At 39.0% G+C, this 23,673-nt stretch overlaps 3 protein-coding genes and 1 long non-coding RNA gene across 6 annotated transcripts in view; 2 read left to right on the forward strand and 2 right to left on the reverse strand.

Annotated features, from left to right (window-relative positions):
- Positions 1 to 23,673, reverse strand: part of LOC127362522 (uncharacterized) — an 87,506-nt gene that overhangs the window by 36,037 nt on the left and 27,796 nt on the right. The gene's annotated exons all lie outside the window — the stretch shown is intronic.
- On the forward strand, positions 2,198 to 7,562 carry LOC127362513 (extracellular calcium-sensing receptor-like). Of its 2 annotated transcripts, XM_051398297.1 has the most exons (6): positions 2,270 to 2,544; positions 2,684 to 2,969; positions 3,069 to 3,893; positions 5,564 to 5,785; positions 5,899 to 6,022; positions 6,234 to 7,562. In XM_051398297.1, exons 1-6 carry the CDS (start codon positions 2,336 to 2,338, stop codon positions 7,145 to 7,147), a joined length of 2,580 nt encoding a protein of 859 aa, XP_051254257.1. In that variant the 5' UTR covers positions 2,270 to 2,335; the 3' UTR covers positions 7,148 to 7,562. The 2 variants fall into 2 exon arrangements, with proteins under 2 accessions (XP_051254258.1, XP_051254257.1); XM_051398298.1 differs by lacking the exon at positions 6,234 to 7,562 and having other exon boundaries at positions 2,198 to 2,544; positions 5,933 to 6,021.
- Positions 9,282 to 14,686, reverse strand: LOC127362492 (extracellular calcium-sensing receptor-like). Of its 2 annotated transcripts, XM_051398266.1 has the most exons (8): positions 14,382 to 14,686; positions 13,923 to 14,247; positions 13,028 to 13,315; positions 11,642 to 12,193; positions 11,329 to 11,550; positions 10,449 to 10,572; positions 9,866 to 10,338; positions 9,282 to 9,776 (listed from the first exon to the last, which is right to left on the reverse strand). In XM_051398266.1, the coding sequence occupies exons 1-8, from the start codon at positions 14,603 to 14,605 to the stop codon at positions 9,354 to 9,356; spliced, it is 2,631 nt and encodes an 876-aa protein (XP_051254226.1). In that variant the 5' UTR covers positions 14,606 to 14,686; the 3' UTR covers positions 9,282 to 9,353. The 2 variants fall into 2 exon arrangements, with proteins under 2 accessions (XP_051254226.1, XP_051254227.1); XM_051398267.1 differs by lacking the exons at positions 9,282 to 9,776; positions 10,449 to 10,572 and having other exon boundaries at positions 10,246 to 10,338.
- On the forward strand, positions 15,917 to 22,045 carry LOC127362509 (extracellular calcium-sensing receptor-like). The gene is made up of 8 exons (XM_051398294.1): positions 15,917 to 16,212; positions 16,801 to 17,089; positions 17,171 to 17,257; positions 17,504 to 17,695; positions 18,177 to 18,710; positions 18,796 to 19,020; positions 20,003 to 20,126; positions 20,254 to 22,045. The coding sequence occupies exons 1-8, from the start codon at positions 15,965 to 15,967 to the stop codon at positions 21,144 to 21,146; spliced, it is 2,592 nt and encodes an 863-aa protein (XP_051254254.1). The 5' UTR covers positions 15,917 to 15,964; the 3' UTR covers positions 21,147 to 22,045.

Raw genomic sequence — 23,673 nt, forward strand, 5'->3', positions numbered from 1 at the left:
GTCCTCCTCCAGTCAAGTTTAGGTTTTGGAGGCTTGCATCCAGTAATGCATGTCTGAATGTGTCCAGTTGTTTACAAGGATATAGCAGATATTGTTAAGTGTTTATATTCCTCTTCCAAACAAGTTGGACAATTTTTTTTAAACAATGTATTTAATACAATCTCAAAATAATATAGTTAAATACATTAGAAACAATTACATTACTAATAGAGATAGTAGTTATACTAGTGACAAATACTTATATTTGTTATTTAATGTATGTTTAAATTAAAAAAGTGATCTTATACAACTTCGACTCCAGAAATGAAATGTTTAAGGTTAAGAGTGTAGAGATCTTGAGCCAGCCTTTTCTGAGTGACTAAGTCTAATGACTAGTACAGCATTTCCTCAAAATGCATTTAGTACTTCACTACCTTAAAAATACTTGAGTTGATTCTCTTAAATCAGGCCTTCTTTGTTCTACATGCCAAAAAGCAGTATACATTTCTCACAAGTGTAGTGACGAGTGTCAAACAAAATAATTATTGACTGCTCACTGGTGACGTTTCACTTATGGTTGAAAAAGCAAGGTCAGAATTAATTCAGCGAATGCTTGGCTAATGATGGGTTGGATCACTATTACCTTATTTATTCTTCTGGCAAGGACAAAGTCAGAGAACCAAACATGCAAAGGGATCGGGCAGACAGGGTTCCTGGAATTTTCAAAAGAAGGTGACCCTGTTATAGGAGTGTGACTGTGCCTAAAATATGTATGCAATGTTATAGGAAATATAATGTTTTATTAGTGTTATGTTGCAAAAACTTCACCTGTAATTATTTATCAGTGATGTGGCAACACGTTACACTGTGTATGCAGGTTGAATGACCAGAAGGGAGTGTGGGCTATAGGCTGTACAATGGCTGTGGAAATGAAAACATGATGTGAGCAGCTGTAGAAGCTGTACATGGAGAGGATTCAAAGAGCTGCAGAGGTCACATCCAGGCTTTTTTAGGGCCATTCATTCTCTGGAGTTAGAAAACACACAAACATCAAATTAAGCTCACACAGGAATACTCGTTTAAGGTGGTCCTGTTGTTTATGTCACTAAACCATTCCTGTTCACTTGTGCTTATTATAGCCTCTTTTCCAACTTTCTTTTTTAAAGTAGCGTATGAAGTTTTATCCTTGAAACACACAAAAAATATCCCTATGCTCTGTTTTTACTAATGCTGCAGTATTTACCTCCTTCTGAAAGCTTTCTCAGCCCTGCATTAATTTAATAGCCTTCAGAAATGTCTCTCCTAAGGTACTTCTTTTCTTCATTATGAAGACCAAAGCACATTACCAAAGTATTTTAGAAACGTAACTATGCACAGTGGATTGCTGCCATTTAACTAATGTGTGGTATGTCAGTAAGCAAACCAAATTTACATTTTGTGTGGACCTGACTCTATATTGTGAGTGTGAGTGCACATTAGTGTAGGGGAGACTGGGGTGAGTTGAGCCAAAGGGCAAGTTGAGCCACCCCTTGTTGCTAGGAAATGGTAAAAAACATTGATCATGTGACCAAATATTTAGGAGGAAGGCATCATTTCACGGAGTCTGTGAATGTAAGAACCACATGGGTAAAGTGGTTAGATATTTATTTCTAAAAAAAACATTTTTCACTCTTGAAAGGGAATTTAGTCTATCATAAGTTTCAAGAGAATTGTGTTTAGACCAAAATAGATAATTTTGAATTTGTTTTATACATCAATTATGGTATCTATTAGCTACAACATGAGGTCATAAACTTTGCATAAAAGTGCACCATTTTAGCTGTGGGGACTAATAAAGTCAAAATGGTAGCTCTGGTGCCATTTGGCCAGGGGTAAGTTGAGCCGGTGGCTACAGCCAAAATACACTTAATAAGTGTATCCAAAAACGGGATACGGCTCAACTTACCCCGCTCCTATGCTCAACTTACCCCATACACGGGGTAAGTTGAGCCACTTTTTTTGGACATGCTATATCATCGAAACAGTTATGTTTACACTCATTCTGTTTGTTTGAAGGGATGCACAACATCCTGAAATATATGCAGATATATTAGTTAGCGACAAAACTATGATTGCCTTAATGTAGTGATCCTAAATATGAAAAATGGCTCATCTTACCCCAGTCTCCCCTAGGTATTGTATGTCCTGAATATAGCAATCACCCTTCCCTGTTGCACTACTCCTACCAATCTCGGATTGCTCTGCCCTGTGGGAAATAAATCAACCTTTTATGAAGACAGCACATCTACAGTACCTGCATCTGAGGCTGTTGTTATAAGAGCTGTGTCCTTATTTCCTTTGAAAATGCCAAGCAATCATGACTAAACTGGAGAGAGCTGTTACCTTATCACTATTTGTTCTGTATCTGAACACAGTTTCTGGCTGTGAACTGTTTGGTAGGTTTAACATGCCAAGTTTGTTCAAGCAGGGAGACATAATGATCGGGGGGATTTTCCCAGTTTTAAACAAGGAGATAAGTGGCACTTTTACGTTCGAGAGTGAGCCACCTGGAGTGAAGTGTGCAGGGTAAGTTTTAATCTGACTTTTCCATACTTCATACATGTTCTTCTGCTCTTCTCTTACACATTTGCCATTGTATGTACATGTATAGCAGCAGCTTTGTAATCTTAAATCATATTTCAATTACAAACAATTGCCATTTTAGATTTGACCTGCGAGCTTTTCGGTGGACCCAAGTGATGATATTTGCAATTGAAGAAATCAACAAAGATCCTGCTCTCCTGCCAAACATATCCCTTGGCTATAGGATCCTTAACTCTTGTGCATCTCCAACAAATACTTTACGTGCTGCACTAACACTGGCTAGTAGACCAGAGGAGATAGAGTTGACTTCCCCTTGTCCTCCAGCTATATCTGCTCTCATAGCAGAGTCAGGATCATCTCAGTCTTTAGCTGTGGCTGGAACTCTTGGACCATTTCAAGTGCCAATAGTAAGAATTAATTGCATTATAGTTTTCTGTGATAAGTGATGCTTTTGTAGTGCTTGTTTTAAAGTGTTTTTTACCTTTGTGTTGATGTTTGTTTTATAGGTTAGTTACTTCTCAACATGTGCCTGCCTGAGTGACAGAGCTAAATATCCTACATTTTTTCGAACAATCCCCAGCGACTATTTCCAGGCAAAAGCTTTGGCAGCATTAGTCAAACATTTTGGCTGGCAGTGGATTGGGGCCATACAGTCAGACAATGACTACGGGCGGAATGGGATCCTGGCTTTTACTGAAGAGGTTAGAAAGCTTGGGGTTTGTATTGAATTTGTCGGGACAGTTTTGCGTACGTACACTACGGATAAAATTCTGGATGTTGTGGAAATGATTAAGTATTCAACTGCCAAAGTCATTCTTGCTTTTGTTCCAGAGGGTGACTTTTACCCTTTGATGAAAGAGATTGTGAAACAGAATATTACAGGAATTCAGTGGATTGCCAGCGAGGCCTGGATAACAGCAACTCGACCTTCCACCCCTGAAATCTACCAAGCTTTTGGTGGAGCCTTAGGCTTTGTGGTGCAGAAGATGGCAATTCCAAATCTAAAAGCATTTCTTACAAGTATTAGCCCATATGCAGAGCCAAATGCAGCCTTTGTGAGGGATTTCTGGGAGATCATGGTGGGTTGCAAACCAGTTTCACCTGGGGAAGACACAAGTACTGAGGCAATGAATGAAATATGCACAGGCAATGAGACATTAATGAATTCCCAGGATGTCTTCTTCAATATCACACAGCTCAGAGTGTCCTATAATGTGTATAAAGCAGTTTATGCTATAGCACATGCCCTGCATCAGCTGGTATTCTGCCAACCAGTTGGAGAAAACACTTTGAGGCCATGTTTGGATATATCTGAAATGCAGCCCAAACAGGTGAGAAATATTAACATAAAATCCCCAACACCTCCAACTGTCTGTAAACAATGAATGTATCTGCATAGAAGTTATAATGTTAATATGAACTCTTAGAAATATCGGTAACACTTTATAATGAGTACACACTATTAAGCATTAGTTAAGCATGAATAAATACTGAATTCATCATTTATAACGCATGAATACACATTAGTATGTAGTTTATAAACACAGTTAAAAATGTTTTGTTCATCATTGATAAGCACATTAGTTATGGATTAGTAAATACTGAATTCATCATTTATAAAGCATGATTCTGCTGTAAATAGTCATTACTATGTGGTTTATAATCACAGTTAAATGTTTTACTCTCCATTGTACTGTACATTTCTGCATGCACTTGCACATCCACTATTCAGACATGTATTAATGATTAGTGACTGTGTTAGCAGATGTTCTATAAAACCCACAACAAATTCAGCACACATTATGGTTGAAAGATAACGTTAGCTTGTCAGCAGCTGCAGGTGTTTGCCCGCGCTCCCTGACTCACGTTACTCACGTTACTAACATTATGTTAGTAACGTTACCAACGTTACCGACCCGCCCGCGGTGGCTAAGCCGACCTAGCCTAGTCTCGTCTAGCCGGGAGAGGTGAGTGCCTAGCAGCGGCGGGTCGGCTTAGCCACCGCGGGCGGGTCGGTAACGGTAGTAACGTTAGTAACGTTAGTGTCAAGTGACAAGCTAACGTTATCTTTCAACCATAATGTGTGCTACCAAACAAAGACACATACTCTCCACTAGAGCCGCTGACGGCCACAGACTCCAATGTGCTTCTCCATGCTCCCCTTGGCTGCACTGTCAGAAACTTCTGAGAGTTAACGTAAATATGACGTAACATCCCGCTCTCAGCACGTCATCACGTTGATGACGTGCTGAGAGCGGGAGCTCAACGTACACGTCCCAAACAGAGAAGATCACAACAATAGCATGTCTTCATAAACCACCCTTGTTCGTCTTCATACAATATGTTGGGAAGTTGCAGTAAATATCAATACAATATGTTCTATGTCCCTTTGTGTTGTGTCTGTCCTTCGTCTGTTAAGATAACTGAACATTTTGTGAGTCTCGAGGCATTGTCAGCCTTTATATCTCATTTGTAAATGCTTAATAAGCCATAGATAGTGCTCACTTTAGATAAGCTCGCGTAAAATACTTAATTAACGAGTAGTAAGTGCTTTGTAACTGTGAATTCCTGCATTAATCACTGTTTATAGGCCATCATTAGAAAATGAATTTGTTGTGGGTTTTATAGAACATCTGCTAACACAGTCACTAATCATTAATACATGTCTGAATATTGGATGTGCAAGTGCATGCAGAAATGTACAGTACAATGGAGAGTAAAACATTTATACCTGTGATTATAAACCACATAGTAATGACTATTTACAGCAGAATCATGCTTTATAAATGATGAATTCAGTATTTACTAATCCATAACTAATGTGCTTATCAATGATGAACAAAACATTTTTAACTGTGTTTATAAACTACATACTAATGTGTATTCATGCGTTATAAATGATGAATTCAGTACTTATTCATGCTTAACTAATGCTTAATAGTGTGTACTCATTATAAAGTGTTACCGAAATATCTAACAAATAATCTGTTCCATTTTTCAGGTCACTGATCATCTACAAAGTGTGAATTTTCGGAATCAGTTTGGGGATGATGTGTTTTTTGATGTCAATGGTGATCCTCCTGCTTCTTATGATATTATAAACTGGCAGCTGATAGATGGGCAGGTACAGCATGTCACACTGGGTCAATTTTCCTCTGCTGCTAACGGTGATCATAAGCTTAGCATCAAGGAGGAAGACATTGTGTGGAGGACAGGGAAAATGGTAATTATAAAGATGTTTTTTCACACAATCATCTCATAGATTTTGAGCGATGTCTTCTGCTGGAACATTAGATCAACTGAATTTAGCTGCGCTTTGTTACATTGTTTTCTCAGGTTCCGATATCGGTGTGCTCTAATGTTTGTCCAGTAGGAACCAGGAAAGCTCAAATAAAGGGAAGACCCACCTGCTGTTTTGACTGTATCCCATGTGCTGATGGAACTATAGCCAACTCAACAGGTATCAAAAGCATGTAATGCCATAGTAAACAAGCATACATGATCATACATGATATATTTAGTCTTTGCAATATATATTTAATGTTTAAAATATTGTGTGTTACATATTTGACTTTCTTGCTTTGTATTGTTTTACTTAAGTATTATTAAATGTCCTGCAAATTAAACATCCAGAGATTGATCAACTGATTCTCCCCATCCATGTTCAAAAGGTGCAGCCGACTGCACACCCTGTCCACAGGAATACTGGTCCAATGAAAGGAAAGACGAGTGCATTCCTAGAACAACCGAGTTCCTGGCATATCACGAGCCGATGGGAATAGCTCTCACAGTTGTATCCCTGCTAGGGGCTTCCCTGTCGCTTGCCACAATGATGATTTTTATCCACTACAGAGAAACTCCTGTGATAAAGGCCAGCAACTCTGAGCTGAGCTGTTTCCTGTTATTTTCTCTTTTTTTGTGTTTTCTCTGTCCCCTCACGTTCATCGGCAAACCCACTGTCTGGACATGCATGCTGCGCCACACAGCTTTTGGTGTGACATTTGCACTTTGTATTTCCTGTGTCCTGGGAAAAACTATCGTTGTTGTTACAGCTTTTAAAGCCACATTTCCTGGCAACAAACTTGCAGGAAAGTTTGGTCCTGCACAGCAGAGGATCATAGTATGCTCCTGCACTTTGGTTCAGATAATGATATGTGTGTTGTGGCTTAAGTTAAACCCACCGTTCCCAAACATGGTTTTCAAATACAGCAATATGAAGATAGTGTTGGAATGTAACACAGGCTCTGAGGCTGCTTTCTATGCAGTACTGGGGTACATAGGGCTCCTTGCTATAATATGTTTGGTCCTGGCATTTCTAGCAAGAAAGTTGCCTGATAACTTTAATGAAGCCAAGTTTATCACATTCAGCATGCTGATATTCTGTGCTGTCTGGATTACTTTCATTCCAGCATATGTCAGCTCTCCTGGAAAGTTCACTGTAGCTGTGGAAATATTTGCAATATTGTCTTCAGCATTTGGCTTATTACTTAGCATTTTTGCACCTAAATGTTATATAATATTGATCAAGCCAGAAAAAAATACCAAAAAACATGTAATGGGAAATAATTTCAATAAAAAAATATGATTTCTTCATTTTTAAATATGATGTTATCTATTCTATAATATACTTTTGAAGTAGTAGTGTGCGAGTATTGCAAGATTTTGTAGCTTTTTATATTATACAGAGCCTGCATGGCTAATATTGAATTAATAAATGTTCTATACATAATATTACATTAAAGATTACAAGAACTGTTTTGGTGTGCAAAATCCATGGCTGGAAATTATTATTTGATATTATTTATTATTATAATTTGACCATTTATATGTGTGTGTGTGTGTGTGTTTTGATGAGAACATGTTTTGTTCATAAATCATAATTGCTTGGGGACACACTTTTTGAATTAAATGTATGCATTTAACAGACTTAAATATAATAATGTAGTACTATTCAGTAGCACAAACATGCTACATGCAACAACAAACAATTGTTTTGTACAGAATACATTCACCAATAAAAAAAAGTTTAAAAAAGTGTTTGTTTGTGTTTTATTTTGAAAAAAGAAAAATGCATATAGAGCTTACAACATATTTTTCCAACTCCCAAGTCTACTTCCAACTCTTGGTGTGCCTTACATTTCTACATAATGTGTTATATTTCCGAACATAGTTTAGAAACTGACTTCTGTTCACTGTTGAACATTTTTGATGGTATTTTCTCTTCTCCCCCTCTTCTCATCCTTAATATATTTTTTTAGGACAAGTGTGTGATTTTGTGGCATCTAGTGGTGAGATTTCAGATTGCAAACATTCAACCACTTGCTGACTCTCATCTCGACTACTTCATACTCAACTGCAACACTTGGTTGGAGCCTCCTTTTCAGCACCCTGGAACTTCGCCAGAGAGGGTGAGCACTGTGATACTTCAGTAACTGGAGCACCCTGCGGTCCCATTTCTTAAAAATGGGAACCACCATTGCTGTCATACCATCGGCACTGTCCTCGACCTCCATGCAACACGGAAGAGGCATGTCAGCCAAGATAGCCCAACAATGTCCATGAAAAGTGTACGTATGGTTTATAAATTTGGCCACTTACGCCACTTTCCATGCAGGTATAAGAATCCACAGGTGGTGAGAATGTGCGTACTGGTGTACACTAGTATACTCCTCGGTAAACAAACCACACATGCTTTCTGGTTATCACTCTTAACATTTACATTTAAACTACATATATTTATGGGAATTTAAATTAAGTGACCTGAAAGTTTTTATTTTCCATGTATGTGGAAACATAGGGCTAGCAGCAGCAGCACCACAGCACACTCTTGGTGTGAACACTGCAGGTAGGTCAGATGCAGCTGGTACACGACGTAGATGCCGCATGCTGCTCAAGCTTCCTATGTGAACAATCCATTGAAGAACTCACAGACGGGGGCCTCAGTCAGAAATTTCTAGTTCTCCCTCATTACACATTTGGGTTTACCAGGTCCTGAGGTCCTGTCATCTGATCCAACTCACAAACAGTGGTGATCCACTGAAAGCTCCGTTCCATTCCATGCACCTCTCTGAACTTGGAAACTCCAGAAAAGGAGAGAGACAAGCCCCTCTCTGGGAGTTTGTTTCCAGACCTAGGGCTTTGCAGAGGTGTGGTGGGCCCACAGGGCTGCGGCATGTAGTTCTTTTGGGCTATGCACGACTAAGCCCCATGGGCTGGTGGGGCTACGTCCCCGGACTGGTTCCAGAAAGAGGCCCCAGTTTCTCTGTTCTAGGCAAGGTGTCGCAGCAACTTGTTTTTTGTTGTTGTTTTTTATTCATATAATCATGGTCTATGCATTTTTTTGTCTTCCCAGTGACCAATTTGTCTTGGGAGATCCTACCAGGATTTAGTAGGAACACAGCTCCCAGGGTCCCAGAGACACGCCAACCCCTCCACCATGGTGAGGTAGTGATTCTTGAAGGGGCCGATTCATATGGGGTCTGTAAATCACTCCTATTCTAGCCACTCCCCTGGGACTTTGCCTAGGGGGACCTTACCAGGAGCTGTGGTCTCTGTTAACATAGCTCTCAGGGTCACAGGGACACGCAAACCCCTCAATCACGCTCAGGTAGCGATTCTTAGAATCCCTCAAATTATATTTATATAAATATACTACCTTTTTATTTGTAACATAGACCAACAATCAATAGTTGCATCACTAGAAAAAATTGTATAAAGGAAACTCAAAAAGATCTGCTTTATTGTATTTCAATTAATAGTTTAGTGAATTTATCAACAGATATAATTCATTTTCATCTTTGCATCATGTTTTTCTTGCTGTTTTTTTCTGGTTTCAGAATTATGATATAGCACTTTGGAGCAAAAATGCAAAAAAGGAGACCAAAAGCTGATGCTAAAATAGCAAAAATATGGACAGCCACTGTGTATTTCCCAGCTGTGCTCACATAAACTGGAATAAAAGTAATCCATACTGCAAAGAATATCAGCATGCTGAATGTGATGAACTTTGCCTCGTTAAAATTATCTGGCAACTTCCGAGCCAAAAATGCCATAAGAAGGCACGTGCAAGCCAGGATGCCGATGTATCCAAGAACACACCAGAAGCCAACCACTGAACCAGTAGCACACTCAATGATGATGATAGCACTGTGGTAATCTGTGTTGTTGTTGGCATGAGGTGGACTGGTGAGCAGCCAGACAAGACAGATTATTACCTGAAGAGAGGGAAAAACAGCTTGTTCATTTTTAATTGACACAGTTGAAAAACTTATTTTTAAAGTTGACTTATGGAAAGTGTTCCTACCTGGACAGCTGTTCCTAAAAGAACACTAGCTCTCTGCTGGTTGGGTCCAAACCACTTCATAACATTACTTCCTGGCAGTGTGGACCTAAAGGCCATCAGGACCACAGCTGTCTTGGCCAGGAGGCATGAAATGCAAAGGGCAAAACTGATCCCAAATGCTGGGTACCTGATGCGGCAAAGCCAGTCTGAAGGCTCACCAATGAACAACAGGCCAACAAGAAAACAGACAGCAAGAAAAACCAAGAGAAGGAAGCTCAATTCCATGTTGTTGGCTCGAACCAGTGGAGTGTCTTTGCATGTAAAGAATATGGCGAGAATGGAGAGGGAAATACAAGCTCCAAGGATGGATACAACACACAGCACAATACCAATTAACTCATGGTAAGACAGGAACTCAATAGTCTTTGGGGTGCAGAGATCTCTGACTTTATTGGGCCATGTGTCCTTCGAGCAGCGGGAGCATTCTAAAGAATCTGGAGATGGACAGAGAAGATATTTTCATAGTTTAGAGAGGCCATACAAGCAGCTCAGTTTATATTTGGCTAACAGGAGAAAGTGTGATAAAAGACATAACATAACACACCAGTCTTATTACTAACTTCTCCCTCAGCACAGGGGATACAGTCGAAACAGCAGATGGGTTCCCCTTTTCTCCTGGCGATGCGAAAACCTGGAGGACAACTGTCACTGCATACAGACCGGGAAGCCTGAGAGGCACAGTTCAGCCACTCAGAAACACACTGATTTCATCAATATTCACCAGCTTTTCTGTGCTTTTCTTTTTCTGGTCACTGCAGCCTCTATTCTACATACAGACTAAAAGGTGAAAGTATGCAAACCAAATTCAGCAAAAGCAACTAAAAGTTGCAGTTCTGTGAACTTCTCATTATTGTGATATGTTATCTTGTAATAATTAATAATTAATTATTAATAATTGATTTGAATCACCAGATGATCAAAAGAGAACTCATGCCCATGTCTGTGTCAGATGTACCACTGTAACATTCAACAATCCCCAAATACATAATAGTAAAAACATATGTATTCTTGTAAACATAATTATGGCCTTTTTAAGATGTAATCTGAACTATATTTTGGAGATTCTTATGAACTTAGGAGCTGTATTACAAATTAAATAAGAATTGAATTAATACATTCATTAATTACATTTGTAAAGAAAATTTGTAATGTAATGTAAAAACTCTATCATGACCACAGATATTATACAAATTTGGTAACTGCACTTAATTGTAAGTGTTAATGGGGTTTATGGTTGCCACATTCATACGTAATTGATTTCAGTTTGAGTAGGTTACACTTAAAGGATGGTCTTTTGTTCCGCTTGTTTAACAATAAAGTATATTGCAAACTAATAAGAACAAATTAGCTGATGTGTTGATCAACAATACATATAACAGTCTAAGAGGTGAACATGGTCGTAAGCCTGTTTGAAGAGAACACACCTGCTTCCCAACAGGCCACTGAATCACTGAGTCATTTATGACCAGGCTGCGTCCAGCAGGCGATGAGGCATCATAGAAACCTACTTTTTCCAAATGTAGTGAGCCGTCAGGCCTCCTTTGCCAGTTCAAGAGATCATAATAAGCAATGGGGTCACCGTTTTGATCAAAGTTGACTTTCTCCCCCAGTGCAGAAAAATTTGTGTGCTTCATGTAGTGAACAAGCTAAGGGAAGAAGGAGAACAAGTTATCGAAACACTAACTGCGGTGAATGTTGTTTTTACTTACAAATAATATTTTAATCTTTTAGTCTCACCTGCCAAGGTTTAAAATGCTTTGGGTCTGCGCAGGTGCCTTTAAGGAAAGGCCCCTGGCCAACTATGCAGTTATTCATATCTTGCAATGCATGGGCCACCAGATATACTGCCTTGTAGACATTATAAGACACTCTTAGCTGTGTCACATCAGAATAAGGAGAGTAAACATCACTTAAATCCTCCGTCCCTTTACATGGCAATCTGTCGATGTAGTTGTTATCTCCATGAGAGTGGCTGTTCACTGACCCATTCAATCGACAGTTAAACGTCTCTTCCCAAAATTCTGCCAAGAAAGCTGATTCATAAATATTGGTTGGTCTGAGACTAGTGAGGTGTTGTTGCAGGCCTGGAATCACATCAGCTCTTCGGATGGCAAATCCCAGTGTTCCTGTCAGGAGATCTCCAAACTTTTCCCAGAGTGATTTGGCAGTGGCCCAAGCCTCACTGGCGATCCACTGAAGACCAATTATATTCCGACGCCGGACCTCTCTCAAAATGCCCTGCATCTCTGACTCACTAGAAAAATTAATGATGACTTTTGAGGATGCCATCTAAACAGCAGAAATGTAGATAAAGTTAATATTTGATGAAATTTTGAACAGTTTTAAAACTTTAATAAAGTGATGGGCTGTTGGGCCTCCTCTATATGAAATATGATTCACGTTCAAGTACCTATGATAATGCACAAATGACTATACTGTATATGAGCAAGCCACATATATATGATTGTGCAAAAATAAATAAAAAAAGCAAATAACCTATATGTGTTAAATGATAATGCATTGTCAATGTATCAGTTTAAAATGCTTAAAATTAAGTTAAGAAATTGTGTCAGAGAGGTGTTAAATTAACTTTAATTTAACAATGTAATTTTTATGGACATAGTGTTGCAATAGTACTACTTTGTGAACTTAAACGTCTTATTGATGATATGATAATCTTTAATTGTATTCTGATACAAAAACTGCAACTGAACATCAATCAAAGCTAAAGCAGCAAAGGACAGTGTTTCTGAGATAAGAATATATTTTTAGTGACTAAAACCATATTTCAGTTTAAACCATTTGCATGTTTAATTTACATAATGTTAATGCAAATTGGTTTATTTTTGTTGTCTGTTGAGTTGTATTGAATTATTACTCATTCAATGCTCCTAATATGTCAATCACTGAACTATAATTTTTCAGATTTAATTCATTTCATATTAAGAAATTTAGGTCACATTTTCTTTTTCTTGTTTGTTACTTATGGGTAAGCAGACCAATCGGATCAAAATGTGGTATTGGTACTACAAAGGTAGTATTTATTGCAGGTGTTCATGTTTTCTTTTTTTTTTTTGTCTACCTGCAGTGTGTATGGAAAATGTCATATTGACCATTAGGTACCTGAATTACATCCAGAAGCTCATCTAGAGCCTGCTTACTCAGGACTACAGGGTAGAAGTGAGTGTAGGCAGCACACACGCCATACTTCACTGACTCCTCCAGGAAGAGCTGGATGGCAAAGCGAGCATAATCAGATTCCACCCCAATGACTCCCACCCAGGTCCAGCCAAAATAACTAACCAGGTGGGCCAGGGCTTTTATCTGGAAGGCGTCACTGGGCATGGTGCGCATGAATGTGGGGAACTCCCTTTGGTTACTCAGACAGCTGCAGGATGCGAAATAGCTCACCTGGTATAATAGCAAACAATAGTTAACCTTCTGCACAATTTGGTTCATTGAAAAGGCTGTGAACGAGCATCAAATTTCACCAGACAATACTGTCGTCTTTACAAACATTCAATGGAGCAGAATTTTCCATGTACATGACATAAAAAGCTAACCAAATTGTAAAAATGGAAGTTGATTTAATACTGATTTTTCTATGTGTACTATAATATTTTATGTTCAAAGTTCTGAAAATATAATTTTGTCATTTTTACCCCATAAGTATAAACCTGGTACATTTTCAAACAAATCCCTGTATACTTGAGTCCAATCAACAGCATCAATTTAATATTTAGTCTTGAATCTCTATCCAGTGAAAACCATGTACCAGTACATTTTTCAAATGAATTAAAGGATAAATTGGGGTTGAGTCTTAAAATAAAAAAATTGGATAATCTGAAAAATGCATTATCAGAAAGCTGAAATGGGGGTGTCCTTTTCAAGAAACAATTTGTAACTCTGTTTCAATAATATGAACAAATTGTAAAATACATTATTTTATTAATTTAACGTGCCAAACACATATTAAGATTATCACAACAAAAGTGGTCAGACAATAAACCAATCTCACCAGGGGGATATGGAAAGAACCCAAGCTTCTCAGCAGAGCCATAGACACCCCAGAGGCAGCATCTCCTATGATTACTGGGGAGACAGTACTTTGTACAGCAGCACAACTTAAATTTAAATAATTTTTACTTTCTGGACCTCTGGAGTCTCTCTCTGGCTGGCCGTTCACCAACAGCAAAGATGCTCTCAGAGATACCGGTATGTCATTACAGCTGTCACGAATGTGGAAACCCAGCTTGAGCTGTGGCAGGAGGTCACTGCGCTGGTTGATCTCTCCGATTGCAAAAGTCATGGTCTGCATCCAGCGCAAGGCACGAGAGCTGAAACTATGCAGAAGTGAAAAGCAGTTCATCATACACCACAAATATATACATATTAAATTACCATGAACACAAATTCAATAAAAGGAAAACATTGTACTACAATCAAACATTATTGCAGTATTATAGCAGTCGCTTACTATTTATACATATTAGCTGTTGGTTTAGTTTTGTATGTTGGAAGAGAAGACACAGGGCTGTAGTGTAGAGGGAATAAACCACCTATAACTACATCTCCATCTTCATACAGACTGTTTTTCTCCTTTTCCCCTAAGAAAACACAGTTATTCAGAGCAGCAGTTGAACCAGGTTTGCCCCAAATGAGAGACAGAAACACAAGAAGCTTTGCAGCCGGCATTGCCATTGCTGGCCCAGGTTTTAGTAAAGCCCCAGATCAGTAATGTTAAATATTTTAACGGCTAAATATATGACAGTAGTTGTCCTTTCTGGCCACATACAAAGAATAATGGTAGTTTAGGACACAGCCTTTTATATACTGTAGTTAAGACACATAAAGCTGAAGGGACCGCCCAAATACAATAGATGTGACATCATTAAAAGTAACACCTTATGTGTTTGGGGGAGTGTGAATATACAGTACTTTAAGTGAAAAAGAAAAATATCTATATTATAGATATTATAGATTATTATAGGTCATTGTCAGCTCAAATTATTAAAACATTGTAAAAATAAGATAAGATAAGATATACCTTTATTAATCCCCCGTAGGAGAAATTAAAGAATTTGAATTTGAAATGAGAATCCAAGACATAATAATAATAATAATAATATACATACATAATAAATATACAGTATATATGTATATATGTATATACAGTAAGTAAAAGTAGTAGGTATATAGGTAAAGTAACGTCAATTACTCATCAGCCATCAGTGCGCTGCTAGTAAACTTCATGCTGGAGAGTTCAACATTCTTATGGCCTGCGGGATGAAGCTGCCACTGAGCCTGGTGGGGCGGGACCGGAAATAGCAGTACTGTCTGCGAGGCGGATAGGGGTCTTTGATGATGTCCAGCTTCCTTAAATTGTTACAGTTAGACCAAAATGTTGTTTTATTCAACCATATGTTAGTATTTGTATGTATTTATGTATGTGTGTGATTCTGTGTGTGTATGTGTAAATGTGTGTTTTAGATTTGATTTAATTTATCATTACTAATATAAAGGGTGGGATGTAATATACTGAGACATGCCCACTGCGGTGATAAGCAAACACACCCAAGGGGTTACATTGTTGCACACAAAACCACCACTAGGAATGAGATTAAAGTGTTCTCTTTTCATCACGCTCGAGGCATACCGGAAAGAGAAGGTGCAACATATGATGCCCAGCCAATATTTAAATCAATCAATCAATCAATCAATCAATCAATCAATCAAACCATGACGGTAGAATATATCACATTAGACTGCATTAGTTTTAACTAGGTGTACCTAATAAACTGGCAGTTACAAAAATATGTCAATATATTTTTCATAGGGCTTTCTATATCAGTATCATTATCCTGTTACATCGCTTATTTTTTCATTCAAGCTACATTCAACAACTTAAGTAAATAAGGTGGGGCTGCTGATGTCCAATCCAGTGTCAGTCTGTCATTAATAAGATGCTAGAATAAGAAGGTCACATACTGTATATAACCTGCCTAAGTCCTTGCTCTCTCTCTCTCTCTCTCTTTCTTTCTCTTTGGTGTGTCCAACAATATGACTCTACTCACCTTATTTCCCTTGCTTTACTGTGTCTTTGTCCTCACTATAACTTATAACCCAGTTACCAGCTTTACCTCTCCAACCCCATCTCCAGCCAAAGTGTGCACACTTCAAAACAGCTTTCAGCCAGCCTTTGTGGCCAGGGGTGACTATGTTATTGGGGGGATCTTCCCCCTTCACTATAACCAAGAGATGCCAGACCTCAACTGCACCTACAGACCCCCGCCAGTGAACTGCAATGGGTGAGTTTAATACATGTGGACTGGAAATCATAGTTGAAGCAACTGGTGTCAGATGTTGTACAACAAACATGTTGTGAAACTCTTCTTTAAATTATTGGCTTATGCAGGATGTATTTGTACATGTAGGAACACAATTGTATATGTAGTGATGGCTTGAACTGACTTTCACTTAGAGTTTAAGTTATCTATTTAGATTTGAGAAAGTCAAAACAAGATGCTTTATGTTACAAGATTCCCAAATAATTTTCAAATACTTTTTGTTACACAAATATATAAACTGAATTGAATACTTGTATGTGTAAGAGTTAGGTAATGTTGGTAATATATCTACTTTCCAAATTCTGGGTTTTTCAAGATAACATCAAATTATTTAGCAGTTATTTAGACCTGTAAAGAAAGGGATTACCAAAGATATATCCTGGTTATTTTTTAGGAAAAAATGCATTAAAAATAGATGCAAATATGCAATTCAGACCAACTGCATATTAAAATATCATCTATGCCTTTAATTTGACCTTTTCTACATACTTGCTGTGTTCATGTGTGTTGCTGTGTGTGGTGTGTGCATCTGTGTCTGTGGGACTACAGCTTTGATCCCAGGGCTTTCCGCTGGGTTCAGACTATGAGGCTGGCAGTGGAGGAGATAAACCAGAGTACAGAGCTATTGCCCAATTACACCCTTGGATACAAAATCTTTGATTCATGCGCATATCCACTGACGGGACAGAGGGCTGCTATGGCTGTGTTGAACGGGCTGAACGAGGATGACACTCCCCTGTGCAGCGGTGCCTCTCCGCTTCTCGCTGTGATTGGGGAATCTGGTTCTGCTCAGTCAATTGTAGTGTCAAGAATCCTGCAGCCTTTCAGAATCCCAATGGTAATGATAACACTTTTCCTCTGTAATCCCCTAAAACACATCAACTTGTTACCTTATAATCTGTTTTTCTTCTGTACACAGATCAGTTACTTTTCTTCATGTGCATGTTTCTCTGACAGAAGAAAATATCCTACATTCTTCAGGGTGATCCCTAATGATGACTATCAGGTTAGAGTTTGTCCTCGGATCAAAAGGCTTTAATACAATTTCAGCTCTCAGCAATAAAAAGACATCCTTTAAAATCATACATTTCTGTGTTGTCTGTATCCAGTTCACATGCACTTGCGGTGCAATGTAAAATCAATAGCAGAGAATTTCATCAACACAATATTTAAATGTCAGTTAACCTTTTTTTTTTTTTTAAATGTCTGTTTTCAGTCAAAGTGAGTTGGCATTATTTTTTGTTGAACCCAGGTGACAGCCATTGCTCAGCTGCTGGTACGCTTTAACTGGACATGGGTGGGACTGGTGCGAGGGGACCATGAATATGGGCGCTTTGCTGTGCAAGGTCTACTAAGAGAATTACAGGATACCAAAGTATGTGTAGCATACCAAGAAATGATCCCTCTGCTCTACAATCGCCAGAGGGCTCTGGAGATAATTGAGGTAAATGCAAAGACATGTTACATTGAGTTTTATAGCATTAGAGTTTTTATTTGACCTTAACACCATTTTATTGTAGGTGCTGACAACAAATAAGTGTCATCAAAGAGTTTTGTGTGGAATTTTTAAGTTATTTTGTCATAAAAACCAAAAACTGGTCACACTTTTAGGGTAATATAATTTAATAGGCCATAATTTGTATCAATTCAGACCAAAATAAAAATAGAGAAATAGTATGCTCTTTATTCGACATTACAGGAACACGGGTAAATTATAATTTTCAGGTGATTATACACTCATAAAAACATATCTAAAATTATTACATAGCATTTCTGCCAATATATCCTCTTAAATGTTGCACACTGGACCTTTACATATTTAGTATATACGGTATATTTTCAGTCTAAAATGGCATTAAGCCATTATTAATACTCTCTCTATTCCTTGTGAAAATCTTTCCTCCATTATCTGCCTCTTTCTAAAGGTGATGCGTAGTTCTTTGGCAAAAGTGGTGGTGGTATTTTCAGCCGAGGGGGAGATGACACCTTTCTTGAGAGATTACATGATACAGAACATCACTGGAATCCAATGGGTGGCCAGTGAGGCCTGGGTCACAGCATCTGTCTTTACAGGGAGCGAGTATTACCCCTACATGGGGGGCACCATTGGGTTTGGCATCAGGAAAGGTCATATATCCAGACTCAGTGACTACCTCCAGACAGTAAACCCTCAGATGTATCCAAATAATCTTTTGGTTAAGGAACTGTGGGAGGCTCTGTATGGTTGCAAGCCTTCTTTGTCCTCTAGCACCCAATTACCTCTCTGCACAGGGCAGGAGTCCCTGTTGGAGCAGCATTCGGCCTACATGAATACATCCAGCCCTAGAGTGGCATACAATGTCTATAAGGCTGTATATGCAATTGCTCATTCCCTCCACAACCTTCTTCTCTGTCAACCAGGCAGTGGGCCTTTTCAAAACAACTCATGTGCTCAAAGCAACAACATACACCCCTGGCAGGTATAATCCAGCATTCTTACTGATACAGTATTACATTGAAAATCTTGTTTAAAAGAGTATTTCATATCATCTACTGGTTTTCAAGCTCCAATACTACCTCCAAGAAGTGACATTTAACATTGCCGGGGAGGAGGTGAACTTTGACCTGAAGGGCGACTCCATACCCTATTATGATATCATCAACTGGCAGAGAGGCACAGGCGGAAACATTGAGTTTGTCAACGTGGGGTTGTTTGATGGAACCAAGCCTGCTGGAGAGGAACTGGTGATCCAGGAAGACAGGATCATTTGGGCAGGGCATCAGAGTGAGGCAAGCTGCTCACACTGTGTTTTTACCTTCATCAGATGCCAACTGTTGAAGTTCTGTAGGTTGAGGTGGAGGTAAGTCAGGTGGGCAGGGCAAGAAGGATCTGATATTAGTACAGTAAACAGTTGCGAGTCAAGAGCTTCATTAAAATGAAACATTGCATTTGTAAACATAAAAAAACACGGTCTATTTTTCTTTAATCAGATTAAATCCTGAAACTGAACTGAGAAGTAGTCAGATGTTTCCATTTATTATTTATATTTATACATACTGAATAGAAGTACACATTCCTAAAGAGCTTATTGACAGTAACTCCTCAGTGCAAATTATAGCCCTTCCCGATTGCATTTTCTGACCAAATAGTGAAGTTATTTCTTATGTGATCCCCTAGTTATATGGGTCCCATGTGAATATGTTGAACTCAAGTCGTAGTACACCCCTCAGGTCTTAGGAATGTGTATAAACACAAAACAGGCTAAAAGCAAGAAAAAGAAGCACATGGCAACTCACAAACAATCTGGCAAGTGAGTGGGAATGGTCCAGTTAAGTGTGTGCAGGGCTGATGAGAATGAAACAAGTGAACGATTAGGTGGAGTAGACCAGCTAACTGCACAGCAGATGTGGGAAGTAAGAACAGGTGTGTAGTTGGGTGTGTCAGTCTAATGGGTTGTAGGAAAGTGAATGGCCTGGGAAAAGCAGGGGCTGGAGATTAGAATAGAGAGCAATGTAGAGTGTGGCTGGAGAGAGACTGAGGAACTGATTCTGGCAAACACATTCAATTCACAGTAATGTGAAAAGACCAGCACAACATCTTCACATTTGAGGAGCTGGAACCAGCAAATATTGGTGGTTCTTAATAATTCAGAACATAAATAAGCAATGATTAAAAAGGTCTTTTAAGCAATGGACTAATTAAGTAAGTGACTAGTGATTTCAGCACTCTCATTTCACACTACAGAGCTGAAAGCCATTATCTGCTCCCTAGGTGCCAGTGTCTGTATGCAGTGCCAGCTGTCTTCCAGGGTCCCGGAAGGCTGTCCGTCGTGGGGAGCCTGTTTGCTGCTTTGACTGTGTACCATGTGACAGTGGCAAAATTAGCAATCAGACAAGTGAGCTTAAAACCAAATCATAATAGTCACAACAATTCATATCTAATATATTCTATTACAATCATGTAATATTTAAATACTGAATATTTCAAATGAGTTACTCTTTTTTTAACCCTTTTCCCTTTAGACTCAATAGAGTGCACATTTTGTCCGGAGGACTTCTGGTCAAACAAAGACAGAACAGCCTGCATCCCCAAGGAGGTGGAGTTCTTGGCTTATGATTCCTTGGGTATAGCCCTGACAGTGATCTCTGTGGTGGGTGCCTGCCTCACTATGGCTGTCTTTGCAGTCTTTTTCCATCATAGAAACACAGCCATTGTTCGTGTGAATAACTCTGAACTCAGCTTCTTCATCCTTTTTGCACTGACTCTGTGTTTCCTGTGTTCCCTGATGTTCATTGGAGAGCCAACACCTTGGTCCTGCATGCTGCGCCACACTGCCTTTAGCATTACATTTTCACTTTGCATCTCGTGCATTCTGGGGAAGACTCTGGTGGTGTTGGCTGCTTTTACTGCCACCAGGCCAGGGGACAACATCATGAAGTGGCTGGGGCCCAAGCAGCAGAGGTTCATTATTTTCAGTTGCACTCTGGTTCAGGTGGTTATCTGTGCTGCCTGGCTCATTGATGCTCCTCCTTTTCCATCCCGAAATACACAATATGAACGCTCAAAGATCATACTGGAGTGTAGCGTTGGCTCCAGCCTCGCATTCTGGTGTGTTCTAGGATATATTGGTCTACAGGCCTGTCTGTCCTTCGTCCTGGCTTTTCTGGCCCGTAAGTTACCAGGAAACTTCAATGAGGCCAAGTTCATCACTTTTAGCATGCTGATCTTCTCTGCTGTGTGGCTAGCATTCATCCCTGCTTATATCAGCTCACCTGGAAATTATGCAGACGCAGTGGAGTCATTTGCCATTTTGGCGTCCAGCTTTGGCTTGTTGTTCTGCCTCTTTGCTCCAAAGTGTTACATTATTTTACTGAAACCAGAGAAGAATACAAAACAGCACCTGATGGGAAAATAAAACAAGTAACATCACATAACTTAAAATATTTTAGAAATATTATATTTAAAGTTATTTAAACATAGTCCTCACAATTTATGGTTTATTTCATATTTGCAATGACGAGTTGTAGGCAAGTGGTATTGCAGCATTGCAACTGTTCTTTTCTGAGGCTGAGGAGTTTCTGAGGCTCATTTTGTTGGGAAAAGGATTTCTGCTAATCCTCTACACTGCTACACCGGTGAATTTTCATTTTGAACTGATCCCAGGTTAATGGGTTTAGAAGTGTACAAACTAGAGAAGACAAATCTATAATAATTAAGCTATTATTGATTAAACCATGCCCAATGACTGTGACATTTGCAAAATACTGTATGCTAAGCAGGCTCTTGAGGTAAGTAAGTGGTGATTTTCAGTTATTACTTAAAGGTCCAGTGTGTAACATTTAGGGTCTATTGGCAAAAATGTAATATAATATTAGGGGGTATGTTTTCATTAGTGTATAATCATCTGAAAATAAGAATCGTTTTTGTTTTTATTTACAGAGGGAGTGGGTCCTCCTCTATAAAGTCCACCATGTTGAAACACCATGTTTCTATGGTAGCTCAGAATGGACAAACCAAACACTGGCTCTAAATCGAGCCTTTAGCATTTTACACGAGTTTGGCAGGCACCATAGTCTCTCTTTCCTGCTTGATTTAGTCAAAGGGTTCAGGGTAACACTTTATAATGAGTACACACTATTAAGCATTAGTTAAGCATGAATAAATACTGAATTCATCATTTATAACACATGAATACACATTAGTATGTAGTTTATAAACACAGTTAAAAATGTTTTATTCATCATTGATAAGCACATTAGTTATGGATTAGTAAATACTGAATTCATCATTTATAAAGCATGTTTCTGCTGTAAATAGTCATTACTGTGTGGTTTATAATCACAGTTATAAATGTTTTACTCTTCATTGTACTGTACATTTCTGCATGCACTTGCACATCCACTATTCAGACATGTATTAATGATTAGTGACTGTGTTAGCAGATGTTCTATAAAAACTCACAACAAATTAATTTTCTAATGATGGCCTATAAACAGTGATTAATGCAGGAATTCACAGTTACAAAGCACTTACTACTCGTTAATTAAGTATTTTGCACGAGCTTATCTAAAGTGAGCACTATCTATGGCTTATTAAGGATTTACAAATGAGATATAAAGGCTGACAATGCCTCAAGACTCACAAAATGTTCAGTTATCTTAACAGACGAAGGAGAGACACAACACAAAGGGATATAGAACATATTGTATTGATATTTACTGCAACTTCCCAACATATTGTATGAAGACGAACAAGGGTGGTTTATGAAGACATGCTATTGTTGTGATCTTATCTGTTTGGGACGTGTACGTTGAGCTCCCGCTCTCAGCACGTCATCAACGTGATGACGTGCTGAGAGCGGGATGTTACGTCATATTTACGTTAACTCTCAGAAGTTTCTGACAGTGCAGCCAAGGGGAGCATGGAGAAGCACATTGGAGTCGTCGGCCGTCAGCGGCTCTAGAGGAGAGTATGTGTCTTTGTTTGGTAGCACACATTATGGTTGAAAGCTAACGTTAGCTTGTCAGCAGCTGCAGGTGTTTGCCCTCGCTCCCCGACTAACGTTACTAACGTTACTAACGTTACCGACCCGCCCGCGGTGGCTAAGCCGACCTAGCCTAGTCTCGTCTAGCCGGGCGAGGTGAGTGCCTAGCAGCGGCAGGTCGGCTTAGCCACCGCGGGCGGGTCGGTAACGTTGGTAACGTGAGTAACGTCAGTGTCAAGTGACAAGCTAACGTTGTCTTTCAACCATAATGTGTGCTACCAAACAAAGACACATACTCACCACTAGAGCCGCTGACGGCCGACGACTCCAATGTGCTTCTCCATGCTCCCCTTGGCTGCACTGTCAGAAACTTCTGAGAGTTAACGTAAATATGACGTAACATCCCGCTCTCAGCACGTCATCACGTTGATGACGTGCTGAGAGCGGGAGCTCAACGTACACGTCCCAAACAGATAAGATCACAACAATAGCATGTCTTCATAAACCACCCTTGTTCGTCTCCATACAATATGTTGGGAAGTTGCAGTAAATATCAATACAATATGTTCTATATCCCTTTGTGTTGTGTCTCTCCTTCGTCTGTTAAGATAACTGAACATTTTGTGAGTCTCGAGGCATTGTCAGCCTTTATATCTCATTTGTAAATCCTTAATAAACCATAGATAGTGCTCACTTTAGATAAGCTCGTGCAAAATACTTAATTAACGAGTAGTAAGTGCTTTGTAACTGTGAATTCCTGCATTAATCACTGTTTATAGGCCATCATTAGAAAATTAATTTGTTGTGAGTTTTATAGAACATCTGCTAACACAGTCACTAATCATTAATACATGTCTGAATAGTGGATGTGCAAGTGCATGCAGAAATGTACAGTACAATGAAGAGTAAAACATTTATAACTGTGATTATAAACCACATAGTAATGACTATTTACAGC

The sequence above is a fragment of the Dicentrarchus labrax genome, unplaced genomic scaffold (genome assembly GCF_905237075.1).
Source record: "Dicentrarchus labrax unplaced genomic scaffold, dlabrax2021, whole genome shotgun sequence".
NCBI classification, from domain to species: Eukaryota; Metazoa; Chordata; class Actinopteri; family Moronidae; genus Dicentrarchus; species Dicentrarchus labrax.